Source organism: Vombatus ursinus, unplaced genomic scaffold (assembly GCF_900497805.2).
Source record: "Vombatus ursinus unplaced genomic scaffold, bare-nosed wombat genome assembly UNPS02014784.1, whole genome shotgun sequence".
Classification (NCBI taxonomy): Eukaryota; Metazoa; Chordata; class Mammalia; order Diprotodontia; family Vombatidae; genus Vombatus; species Vombatus ursinus.
In genome coordinates, this window is record NW_020954562.1 from 18,840,159 (window position 1) to 18,854,551 (window position 14,393).

Genomic DNA, 14,393 nt, shown 5'->3' on the forward strand with positions numbered 1-14,393 from the left:
TCTTGTCTTTTAGGTCTTTCCAGATCATAGATTACAAACTCCTTAAGGGGAAGGAATGTTTTGGCTTAATTTGATCTATAGAAATTTAGGGTAATAGGGCATAATAGATGGGATAGTAGGTAGTTTGTAAATATCTTTTGGATGATTTTTATAGAAGATGGCCCCCAAATTAAAAAGTGTTAGAGTCTTTGCTTAGATGATGCATTTATTATGAACTCCTAAATCCTCTTGGCAAGATCTAACTCTGCATATAAGTACATAATGGAATACTACAGTGGTTGCAGATTATGATCAGAAAACTTGAGATCAGTATTTTGGCATGTGTAAAAAGCTATTCCTTAATGTTAATTCTTACTATTGCTTGGTATTTCAATAATAATCACTAAATTCTTCCTTTTCTTTTATTTTATAGGGAACAGTCTGCTGAAGACCTTGCCAGAGTACCAGCTAATTCCACAAGCAATATCTTGAATAGACTATTAGTCAGTTATGATCCCAGGATCAGACCAAATTTCAAAGGTTTGTCTCTATGAAGGTATCTTCATCCTTTGAACCTTAGGAATTAAATCCACTTATAAGTGTAATATAAGAATCTGTATAAAAGATTTCTCAATTGGAAGGAAGAATGGGAAAAAAGAATTTCATAATGATTTGGAATTGGCAAGTCATATACTCATATCATCCCCTCCAATTTGCGTGTGTGTGTGTTTTCCCATAGTAAGTGGATACTTATAAGATTTAGGAATAAAGTTTAATTAAATTCTAGTGTTGGAGGAATAAAACTAACTTATAGGCTAACCATGTTAAATTAGACTTTTTGAATTCATAGTTATATTTCAGAGAATATGATTTGTCAGAGAATTTGCTGTGGCAAGCAGTCTACATGAAAATAAACCATATTAAGATGGGAGATATTTTTTAAAGTGCCTTTCACCTTTTATGGGGAGGAGAGGAAGAAAAACATTAAAATGTTTTAAACAGAAAAGCAAAGCAGCCTGTATTAAATTTATAAACACCTAATTCCTTGAATGAAAATGTACTAATATAATTAAGACCTCACATTATTACTAAATGCATGCTAATTTGACTATAACTAATATTGTCCATCTGCTTTAAGATGATAAACATCTCTGTTAATGGATGATAGTTAATGCGTTTGTTATGTACTATTTTTAAAAATCTCTTAGCTTTTACTTTGAAAAGATATTTCTTCATTACTTCCACCAATCATTCTAGCAACTGTTGTGGTATTTGTAAAAATGACTTGCAATCTTAAAATACTACACACACGGACGCACACAGACACACATACATACACACATACTAGCTATTATTATAATTATTCTACTGGGCCCCTTTACAACTTATAAAAAATTAACTGAGGATAAGAGTGTTACCACATTTTGTATAGCAGATCAATATTCATCCTACATCATGACTGCTCTGATGTGTGAACTCCTTTTTACAAATACGGGGAAACTATAGGTGAGGAACTCCAGGTAAGGAACTCCGTCTATCAACACAGATGAGAACCCCTCTATGACTTAGATTATAGGTGATAAATTTAGAGTTAGAAGGGAATTTGGAGATGATCAAAAGTTACCTGATAGACCAAGAAGTTAAAACACTTGCTCATGGTCACAAACCTAGTAAATATCATAGTTAGGCTCGGAAACAAGGTCTTTACAATTACAAGTCTAGTACAGCTATCCACCATGATGCCTGCACCTAGGTATGAATAATAAAGAAAAAGGAATGAAGCATATTTTGGTTTGTATAGAAATTACATGTTACTAAGTAAATCACAGGGGAAAACAAAAGCCCATTTCTCCTTTCTAGCTGCTTGGTCAAAAAAATACTACCTTTGTGGCTAAAATGAAATGAGTTTCCTACAATCAAGATTTGTTTCTCTTCTAAGAAAATCTTATCCCTACACCTTATGAGAACTAAAACCATACTTGTCATAAAATAAAATTAAAGTCATGAGCAGATTGTGCAGACCTTACTCCTGATGATTTAGAAATGAAATATATGAAAAGGCTCCCCTGGAAAACACTAATCCCAGTTGTGCAGTTAAGGACAGGTATGAACATATATCAGATTAACATCATAAGGTTTTTTCATCCTTTACAGAGGAAAAACAGTCTGCAGCTGCTTTGAGTCAACTAAAGTTACACAACTCTGTTGTAAAAATAAGGGGTTTTGTTCATTACCGGGGCCTATTCAGTTACTTTCAACATCAGCCATGGCCTGGGTTGTCACATGTCCACCATAAACCCATTCACCACCTGTTTTTCATCAGTAGGTGGTTATATGGTTAAAAGGCCAACTGCACATTTTCCCTTTGCTCTACTCCCCCCTCTAGCATTACTCCCTCCCCAATCCACCAGAAGTCAGCAAAGCAAAGAGAAAGGGGGCTGCAGCATTATTGTAATAGTCCTCCTTCTGTAAACATTCTTATTTTTTTTCTTTCTTGAAAATGAGTAAGCAGCTTCATTGTGAATTTCATGTAAGTCTGATTTCCTTTTTAAAAAATTAGTCATAGTTTAAAGAAAATGGTTTATGATCAGCATCAAATACAATGATATTTCTTCTTTCCCCATCAAAGTAAGTTTCCTCATATGGTTAAAATGCCTATATTGAAAATGTTGATAGCAATATGCAAATCATCAAGCCACATTTTGCTAATCTTCTTAATGAAAAACATGAATACTATGACCTTTAAGGTAGGAATTTTTTTTAAAAACCCATTTCAAAAAATGAGCAAAACCTAAACATCTGTCTTTGTGTATATACACACATATACGTACACAAATATACAAACATATGTGTGTATATATATATATATCCTTATGTAGCAAATAGTAATATCAGTAATTATAGTTACAGTTATTATTACAATTGCACAGTAACAAATCCAGCTCATTTTCAATATGTATTATCTAAAGGTTTTGGGGGTGGGGTGGGGTGGCAATGAGGTAGTCAACCTTTTTACATTTTTAAACTTTGCAAAGAAATTTGTACATATTGTTTCATTTGATTATCACAATAGCACTTTGACATAGATACTGTAGGGATTACTATCCTCATTTTTCAAGTGAGGAAACTGAGGAAAAGAGTTGTTGATGACGTACCCATAGTCATTTAGTTAGCATGGGTCAGAGAAAGGATTCATATCCAATTCTCTTCTGACTGAGTGCAATACATTTTGCATCATATTAGGCGGATTCTCAATATTGTCAGTGCTAATTGCTGATGATGAAGAAAATATTTTGAGCCCCTACTATAGTGATTCTGTAAAATCATAATGAAAATTAAACGCACTTAGAAGAAAGGATCCTTCTGATCATGTTATTTACACAAGTGCTTCTTCTTACCTTTGTATTTGTAGGTATTCCTGTTGATGTGGTGGTCAATATTTTTATTAACAGCTTTGGCTCTATACAAGAAACAACAATGGTAAGAATAAAATTTGAATATTCATATCCAGATGAGTCGAACCATTTTCATCTGTGGTTACTTTGTAAAGCTAAGCTTTTTTTTTTAAGTGAAAGGATAATGTGACATTTTAATTAAAAAGAAGGTTAAATTCTTGTTTTGAGTATTTATGGGTTAGGCATCTATTGCTAGAGTAAAATATTCAAAGGCTTTCAAGGTCTTATGAATCATGCATGGTATAGCAAACTCAATTTTCCCCAGAGTCTAATTTACTTCCTAGCTGAAATGTAACAATAATGCTATGAGGTACTGTAGTAGCTTGAAAGAGTTAACATCCCTGAATAGCTAACTGATTACGATCAGAGAAAAATTTATGCCCTGGGAACACTGAAGCTACAATTGTCATGATGTGGTTATATATATTTGCCATAAATCATAGTACAGAAAGATAGGATTTAGAGGCCTAGTGATGCATTTTAAACGAGGATATTACAGTATAAGTCATCTACAGACTAGCAATAGGATAATGGTGTGATTGGAATTATTATTATTATTGCTAATAATTGCAATGAGATGTTTAGCAGGTGTGGTGTATATAATACACCCAGTACAAGAAACTTGATGCATTATATTGCTAATCTGCTGATATTGCTTTGCCTAGGGGGACAAAACAAACAAACAAACAAACAAATGAAAAAAAGTGAGTTAAGTAAAGACAGGCATTATTTTCATGGTCTGTATGTGAACATTTCTAGTGACTGATTTTAAAGGAAACTTTGGAAGGAAGTCCAAAATTCATATCCATACCACAAGGCAGACGAAGACCAAGATACTCCCAAACTCAACACCAATGTGTATTCTCTTTTAAAAGTTTTGCAAATAGAATACGCACTGCTGTTTAGTTTTGGAGTATAACTGTTGGTCAGAAATCAGATGCTGTCTACCTAGCAGACCAGTGGAAGTGGTAAGTAATGCTTTCTTAATTATAAAACTTGTTTGTTCAAACTCAATATATAAGTAGGGAAAATTTGGTGGGCCAATTACCCTGGCTGAAGTGCTTTGATTGGTCTTCTGGCCTCTAGTGTCTCCACTATTTGAGTTTATCCTGTATGACCCTGCCATTTTTTTTTTTGAGATGAGCATAGTGTTGAGTCAGGGTAAACCTTTGATTTTATTTGTATGGAAAACTCCTGGTACATAAACTCCACCCACTCATATAGGTCAGCAACAGTCAGTAACAATTTTAACAAGATGGCTGGAGCACCAAGATATTAAGTGATTTGTCCTCAGTTAAACAGTTAGCATGTTAGAGTTGAAACTTAAACCCAGGACTTCCTAACACTAAGGCTCACCTTCTGTCCATGATGTCTATGATTACTGCTTACTAATAGCTTAATCATCAAAAACCAGTGCTTTGGTTGTTTTACTCAGAAATCTTCTATGGCTTTCAATTGCTAGTATGGTAAAAGGCCAAACTCCTTAATCTAATTTTCATTGTTTTCTACTGTCTGAGCCCAGAATTTCTACTTATGATGGTATTTCTTGAATGTAGATTCTTTTGTAACTTCAGATCTCAGGGTTGATAATACCGCATCATAATCCAGTGGATATCTGCCAGTATCTCAATTGTCACTCAAGTGAAGTTTTATTGTACTACCTAGAGGAAAAAAATGTGTTTAGAATAGAAGAGCATAAAGTGACTTCCTGATAATTATTTAGAAATTCCATTTGTGATTTTTTTAATATTGCAAATATCTCCTACAAATCCTCCATTCTGAAACAGATACAATTTGTTCATTATCCCCTAAACTATACTGTTTACTTTCCTACTCTGTGCCTTTGCTAACATTGCTCCCACAACCTGGAATTCTTTCCCTACATCTCTCCATATTAAGATTCTACCTGTTCCTCCAAATTATTTGGAATTCTATCTCCTCCATAGAGCCTTTTCATCTTGAACTCTAATCTAAATTCACAGATTCTAATCTAAATCAACATTCATTTGGCACTTGAAATTTGTACCAATTTGAGCCATATCTAGTATTGTTACATATAACTCCTACAGTGTTACTTAACATTTCATGTTTCATATATCTTGTTTCCCCAGATAGTTTATTTTTAATTTAATTCAATTTTTCAACTAGTGAGAATTCATTTCCTCTACCTCCAATCCCTCTTAATGATAAAAATAAACAAAATAAAGAAAACCCATGCAACCAATATTCATAGTTAAGCAAAACATTTTCTTGTGTTGACTGTGTCCAAATATACAGACACACATATAGTATATGTACATACATATATGTATACTTACGTGTACGTATATATATACACAAATCTATACACATACATATACATATATACATATTATATATACATACATATATACATATGCATACCCTGAGTCCATTACCATTAATTACCGCTCTCTCAGGAAATGTGGAGAACATTTCAGCTTGAATCCTTTGGAATCATGGTTGGTTATTGTCTTGATCAAAATTCATAAGTCTTTCAAAGTTGTTTATCATTACAATGATACTGATCATAATTCATCAATACTTTCTTATTCTTCTTAACTTTTATATGTAACTCCTCAAAAATGGTCCACCCAGAATGCTCAGAGCTTTCCTCTAGGTCTTTTGGCATTTTATGGGTACCAATGTAGCCCACAGACTACTCATCTCTTATTCTTTGCACTTGGTATATGACTGATTCACTTACTTTTCTGGCCGTAGTTTATTGATGGTATCTTTTATGCTGAATTTTTATCGTGGTTTGGCATTGTTAGTATAAGTAAATTTATGCTTCTTTCCATTGCTCTTGAAAGAACTATAGCTTTGCTTCTTTGCAGATGGAGGGAGGATGGGGAAGGGGAAAGAGAAGGGGAATAGAATAAGCATTTATATAGAACCTGCAATGTGCCAGGCACTGTGCTTAACGATTTGAATACGTATTATTATCACCAGAAGCATACTGATGATTTTTTGTTTCAAAGAGAAGCATGGGATTATTGATAACCTTGGAGTGATTTACAAACATATAATTAATTGATGAGGCAGCTAGGTGGTATGGCAGGTAAAGTGCCACGGCTGGTGTCAAGAAAACCTGAGTTCAAATCCAGCCTCAGACAACAGCAGTATGAGCCTGGGCAAGTCATTTAATGCTGTTTGCCTCAGTTTTCTAATCTATAAAATGAGCTGGAGAAGGAAATGAGAAACTACTCCAGTATCTGTGTCAAGAAAACCCCAAATGAGGTCATGAAAGTTGGACATGACTGAAAAATAACTCAACAACAATAATTAATTGATAGCATCAATTTCCCAAAATCCAATTCAGCCCTTCTCTGTCTCTCATTCAGATTATTGTCCATCTGCAGTATCTAAGATATAGGAAATGAAGAACTGGCTACATATCATAATCAGATAAACATTCTTCACCTGCTTGGTTTTTCTTATATTTTCTTATATAGGTTTAACTCTTTTTCAAGATTGTGGTTCCTATTGAGGAAGCCCTATGCCATCTATGAACAGGAGCTTCAGGACTTCATTATGTATAGGGAATTTCTCTTCCACTTGAACTATATATTAGACACTCTGGAGGCAGTTAGGTGGCATAGTGGATAGAGCTCCAGGCCTGCAGTCATGAAGACTCATCTTCCTGAGTTCAAATCTGGCCTCAATCACTTGCTAGTTGTATGATCCTGGGCAAGTCACTTAACCCTTTTTGCCTCAGTTCCTCATCTGTAAAATGAGCTGGAGAAGGAAATAACAAACCACTATAGTATCTCTGCCCAGAAAACCCCAAATGGGGTTACAAAGAGTCAGAAATGACTGAAAATGACTAAACAAAAATTGAACATTCTATATGATAGTATCAAATACTTCTGGCAGAGATATTTCTCTCTTTTTTATGTCTAACTTGATATTAATAAGCAGAGCATTGTCAAACAATTCTATTATTTCTTCTACCAAAGAATCTCTTCTAAACATAACATAAATGAAAGAAATACTTTAATATGGTGCTTTGCTTTATTGAATCAAATGAATAAAGGCAACAAACAACTGTAAAGGTAGGCTTCTGATTTCTCTGTTACCTTTTAGTCATATGCACTTCTGTGAAGATGTGGTCAGATATAGAATCCCATTTGCGAAAGCCTGTCTTTTCCCTTATCATATGTTCATGAAGGATGGGCTGAATAAAATAAAATAAAATAAAAGAACAAATAACTACAATGATGTGTCGGTGCATAAGTAATGCAAGTTGCCAACTGCAATGGTAACTCAAAGAAGGTAGAGTTTACACTCAATTGGGCAGGAATCAGTGCTGGGTACTTAGTGTTAAATATGTATATAACTACAGCATTGTAGGAATTTTAGAGCTTGTGCTTACACTAGGGAAAATGAAATGAAGATTTTTTTTTGATGTGCCATTTAATTTTGCTAATGTTACAAAAATTGGATTATTTAGATTAGTTGTCTGAAATGACCAAATTAACTAGGTAACTTTCAGATCTCTTTTTCACTTTGTATGGATGTTAAGAGTCAGAATCTAACTCTTCTTATCCCACTTCACCTCATATTCTGCTTTCTACAAGAAACCTTTCCCAGTTCTCTCCTCAGCGCCCCAGTCCCAACACTGTTAGTGTATATATCATTTTTTTTGCTGTTTAAATTATCTTCCCCATTAGAAGCTAACATCCTCAAAGTAGCAGCTAATTTTTGCCCATCTTTGTAAGCTCACTCTTAACACTATATCTGGCACATAGTAAGCTCTTAAATGATTATTGACTGACTGACTCCTAAGGTATTTTTAAAATTTAACTTTTTTGTACCTTCTGAACACTAAATTCTTGAATATAACTTACACATTTTATATACTCCGAGTATATAAAACCTTTTTTGTGAAGGTATTTTTTTGTTTGCTAAATACATTTGAACAGAGTACAAATGCAAAAAAAAAAAGTTGAGACGTGAAGAAAGTATTGGTTCAACACTAATGAACCTATAAGAATTAGATTTTGGGAAGATGAACAAGATTCCCCAGATATTTACTTTCCCATGAGGTTTTATGGACTTATTCAGTATTCTCAAAGACAAATGTCCTGAGTCATTGCTGCTTATTTGCTAGGAAAGTCAGAAGCCATTACATATATGTATTTGTAATAAAAATAAATACTTCCAAAGTAAAGAGAATTGTCATTGTTGTAGGAAAATTATAGAAATCATCATGAGCAACAAGCAGTAATAATATTGACAACTGAAAGAAAAGGCATCTAATGATTACCTAAAGATATTTTAAAAATGAAATGTCCTAAATTCTAGGCATTATCTTTGGAAACTATATTCTAAAGGGAAAAGAGATAATGTTAGGAAAGAACCCCATGTAGTTAAATTGACAACTATGTCTAGGGATTTAAATTGGTTATTTATGATTTTTTTTAAGGTAGAGTAGTTTCATGATTCCCCTAGAAATATGGCATACTATCTTCATACAATGAGTAACTCTACACTCTTGCCACATGAAATGAAACATCCTTTATTGTATTTATAAATAAATTTCACTCTATTAGCCCTCTCCCTCCCCCTATTTTCCCCATCCTTAATCCCTCCCCCAGATATATTCAATGGCTCCTTATTGCCTTTAGGAAAATGTACCAAATCATCAGTTGGCTAAAAAGACCATCCATAAGCTAGGCAGCTAGGTGGCACAGTGGATAGAGCACTGGGCTTAGAATCAGGAAGACTTGTCTTCATGAGTTCAAATCTGCTCTCAGATACTTACTAGCTGGGTGACCCTAGACAAGTCACTTAACCCTTTTTGCCTCAGATTCCTCTTCTGCAAAATGAGGTGGAGAAGGAAATGGAAAATCACAAAAATCTTTGCCAAGGAAACCCCCAATGGGGTCAGGAAGAGTCAGACACAACTGAACATGTATTTGTGGTCTTCTTTTAGATTCCTCCTATTTACACACTGTTCTAACTATCTTGGACTCTACTCTTTCTCGGTACATAACGTTCCATCTCTGATCTCCCTGCTTCAGGTTATCTCCATGTCTGGAATGCAATCTCTCCTCATCTCTGCCTTGCAAAATTGATAGCTTTCCTTAAAGCAAGTCAACCTCCTACATGCAGCCATTCCTGATCCACTCTTTCCCTCTTCTTCCTCTTGAAATAATTTCATATATATTTTATATTTATTTAACTGTTCACTCTTATCCTATTGCCCAAATAAAATAAGAGCTTCTTGGCTGCAGGGACTGTTTCATGTGTGTGTATCCAAGCCTAGCACAGTGCTTTGTATTCAATAGACACTTAGTAAATTTGTAACAAATTTAATTAAATTGGATGACTCCATTAGCAATATAGTGGAAGGAAAGAGATAAGCAGTTATTAATCACCTATTATGTTCCAGGCACTATGCTAGGTGCTTTACAAATATTATCTCATTTGATCCTCACAACATCCCTGAGATGTAAGTGCTATTATGATTCACACTTTACAGTTGAGGAACCTAAATTAGGCAGAGATTAAATGACTTACCCAGGGTCACACATATAGTGCCTGAGGCCAGATTTGAACTCAGGTCTTCCTGACTCCAAGCTCTGTACCCCATCAATTCTGACACCTAGCTGCCTCTCGTGGCTTTACATGTGACTTTGTGTAGAGTAAAATAGCATCTTGAGTCCTATCATCTTGTTATATAGAAAGAGACACAAAATTCAGATGATTTCACATTGGTGCTTGGTGTTTTCCAGTACCCAATTATCCTACTTGTAATTACATTAACTAGTCACAGGGACATAGTTTTAGAGCTAAAAGGGACCTCAGAAGACATCTAGGCTAATTTCTTCATTTTTCAAACTCAAATTCAGAGGAGATAAGTGATTGGTCTAATGTCACACATGCATAAATAACATAGCTGTGATGTTAGCCCAAATCTTCCACCTTCAAGTGAAGTACTCTTCTCAGTCCATCATACTACAAGTGATTACTGATTCTAAGAGATGAAGTGCAGAAACTGAAGGTTAAAGGGTGAGCTAACTGCTGACATCTGGAAGCCAGCTGCCATTTAAAAAACTCAAACAGTATGACAGACATAGATATAAGCGGGAGAACCTATGAAAAGGAAAGAGTGCTGTTTATACCACTTACGCTTAGTTCTGTCTGTACTCATAGTCCAGAATCCTGGCTATTTAATAGCTCAAGTAAACAGAATGTTTAATAAGTTGTATCTGGAAAATTTTTAACTATGAAGATTATATATACATACATACATACATACATACATATTATTCTAGATAGATAATGTTGTTTATGTTGAAGACTTTCTCAGTCTGAGTTCTTATAGAACTTGAGGAGAATGTTGCCCATTAGCGGGTGTGTATGAATAGAGTGAATAGCCAAATTGAAAGTAAAAGAAATATATTAATACAATTAGGAAGCTTGTTCTCTAATAGCAGCATCAATTTCCTAGGTTACATATTTTAGCATATTTAGCCTTTTCAGGTTTGCCTAGCTAATCAGCTATATTCTATAGCATTTGGATGAACTAATGGGATGCAGTCTGTCCTTATGAGGAAGTTGATCTGGTAAAATGCCTAGAGCAGAGAGATGGGAAATGGGATGTTACATATAGTACAATGTAGTTAGAACAGAGAATGTATGAATGAATGGGCATAATCTAAAAGATATTGGAGAAAATATTTGTGTAATTTTGTGTAGTTAAAGAATCCCTTGTGCATCAGGGCTTTGTGTATTAAACCTATGTCAGATGGAAGAAGCTAAATTTTGTATGTTCAGTGTAGAGTAGCACAGTGTCTGGTACATAGTAGGTGTTGAATTGTGTTTGTTGTGACTATAGTAGAAGGAGGGAGTGGGAAATTCAGTCAGGTTTTGTGTATTTAGTAAACAGCAGAATGAGGAGGGTAATTTAGCCAAGTAGTAAATTTCAATAACAATTTTCCTCCCTCTACAATCAATGTATTAGAATGGTATAGGAGAAGAAAAAAATGAAACCTGTATTTCACATCTTGCAACTTTTCCCACATATCAATTTACCTCTTTGATTTTTGTCTATTGAAGCATGTTAGAGTTTTATTTAACTAGCTTAGTCCCTGCCCTATTGTACCTATAGCATCAATTTGTATATGATTAATTTTCTCTAGACATTTAAAATAATTAACTAATTGTGGAATCTAACAATGACAAATTTATTTTATCATCTTAATTGAAAGTCATTAGAGTCATTACTTCTAATTTTATTAGATTTGTTTCCTCTATTTATAATAATGAAAGTTAGATTTCATAAGTCTATAGAGGTCAGGAAGACTGTCTAGTTATGCTAATAAGATTGATTTCCCCTCCCCTACTTCCATTCCCTGCCTTTTCCTTAAGCCAGGGCAAATTTCCTAAATGAAAATGTCCACAGTTTTCTGAAGGTAGGAACACAATGGAAACCACCATTTCTTAGCCTAATTGATAATTCATAATTAGCATAATTCATCTCTTTAGAATTATAGATAAACCTGTTCAGAGGGAAATATGTTTGAATAATTTAGTTTGTTTTTAGGTCTAGGTGCTTTTTTCCCCATTTTTTTCCAATTCTTCAAACCCTCTACAAAAAGAAAGCAGCACATCTGTGCCTTTCTTTTGCAATTTTTCATTTTTTTTTGGAATTGAATTCATATTTACTTAGGTATCAAAGTGATCTGTGCCAAAGGTCTGCAGTTATGAACTAGCTAATGCTTCTCTTTTGGCTCTGTACCATTTGATGTTCTGAAATTAACTGAATTTACCTCATTTTTTATATGTAGCAAAACTCTTCTTAAAACTGCCTTTCTTCAGTCACCTTTTGTTTTTTTTTTTTAACCTCTGGTTCCTTTTCCTGCATTTTTTTAAATTATTACATTTTCTTCTTTCCCCCATCATTTGATCTATCATATAAGAAAATAAAACATGAGGCAGATTTCATTTTCCTCTTTTCTGAAATATGCATTATCTGAAATAAGCATTATTGCTTACTCCCTAATCCTTTTCTCTTTCTAGAAGTTTCTAAAAACCTTCAATAAGGTTACTGCTCACACATATAATGTTCTATAGCAATTTTTTCCAGCTTCCCTAGCCAATCTGTTTTTCATTTAGGGATTCCTGTTAAATGGGTCTCACTAGAGCTAATCATTATTTTTATTAAGGTGAAACTTAAAGGACTAATGTATGTTTTTATTAATTAAAAACACTCAATTTCATGCATTTGATTTCTGCTTTCACTCAATTCAATGGATATTTTTTAAGCCCTTACTAAGTCTTCAGGGTTTTTCTTTGAAACAATTTTTGAAACTGTTATGAAACATTATTTTTTTTCTTCTTACTTTTGCCCACCCTTGATATATGATCTCACTACTAGTTTACTTTTTCACTTGCTATTTCAATGATACCAGCCAGCAGGGTTGAGAATCTAACTTTAAGATTATGAAGAAAAGGGGTTAACTGTCTAGGTGCTAGCTTTTGTAGAACCTCCTTCAGTTTGCAGGGTTTTATTTCACTGAAATAATTTGGGTCCTGCTTAACCACTGCATATAAAAAAATAGAAATTAAAAAAAATTACTGGCAGGTAAAGATAGCTCAGGGCAACCACCCTAACCTGTGCCTCCCCTCTCCATCCCTCTGAACATATAAAAACCAACTATTTGGGGAGGTGAATACAAATCTTTGAAACTAGATACAGTGCCATAAGAAATATTTTCCAAATAAAAGGTTTTCTTATTTACTATTGAAAGACACAATTAAAGCATGACCTAAGAGTTCAGTACTGACATTTTGTTACATTTCAATCCCTCCATTAAGCTACTAAGCTTAGCCAATGGCTAAATTTTAAATCCTCCTGAAACTAGACTGATAAAAATGTATATACCAATGCTTTAATTATATACCTTTAATTGTGATGTAGCCAGCTGCTATGAGAACTGAGGTCTTTCCTTATCAGATGTGAAAGGTTGAGGTTTGTTGTTGTGGCTGTTCATAACTTAAGGCAAGCAAATCATTAAGATAGCATATGTATATTAGAGGCAAAGTGACAGGTAACCCTAATTGTTATCTTGATAATATTGATTATGTTTGGTATAACATCTATCCACCTTCAAAAAGTCCCTATGATAATTAACCCTTGGTTATTTCTAGTTGTACAATGTTTGTTTTGTTGGACTGAAGAAAATGTGTGACTTGGATGTTGGGTTGCAGAATTTTGGAAAACATTCATAATCCAGATAATGAGTAATACCATGTTATTAGGAATGAGCAATGAGCCCCATTTGTAACCAACTAATTAAAACACAATTAAGCAATTTCCACTGAGAAAATAAGTCGCTATTGGATGGGTATTTCCACACTACTCAATGAGAAAAATATAGAAGCTCTGAAAATTTAGGAACCAGGTTCAAAGAGAGCTCTCTTAATGGATAACATAAAAATTCAAACTTTTTAGAGTCCTTCCAAAGTACTTATAAAAACATGAGCCAAACATATAAATATATTTTATCTTTTTTCTATATATTTAATCATAAATATGTATTTAAATTATATCATCTCATGTGAGATTTGTCTTTTTGTCTTACTTTTCTGCTCCAAAACATAGCCTGTTAAGGAATAAATAACAATGATATATTCACAGAAATTGGCTTAAAACACAGTCACATATACACACGCTTTTTTTTATTCCTAGCTTCATTAAGTAGCAGGACATGGTCACTAACAAGGAGGCCTTGGGAAACAGCCAACTCACGGGGATTGAAGTGGTGGTCACCGGAACAGCACTCTGGCCTAAACACATGGAGAATGATATTAATTAAAGGAAAGGCTTAAACAGCTGTTGCAGAATGGGACAGCTGAAAGCAGAGAACACAGTTTGGGAAACATTCTAAGTCTGCAATACAGCATAGCTTCCCACAAGGTGACCTAATC

At 34.0% G+C, this 14,393-nt stretch overlaps 1 protein-coding gene across 2 annotated transcripts in view; it reads left to right on the forward strand.

The window, feature by feature from the left end:
* The window catches only part of GLRB (glycine receptor beta), a 112,914-nt gene that overhangs the window by 32,000 nt on the left and 66,521 nt on the right, over nucleotides 1-14,393 (forward strand). For both annotated transcript variants that reach the window (XM_027866906.1, XM_027866905.1), the window contains exons 3-4: nucleotides 413-519; nucleotides 3,392-3,459. In XM_027866906.1, the coding sequence (XP_027722707.1) occupies nucleotides 413-519; nucleotides 3,392-3,459 (175 nt within the window). The remainder of the gene's footprint in view (nucleotides 1-412; nucleotides 520-3,391; nucleotides 3,460-14,393) is intronic.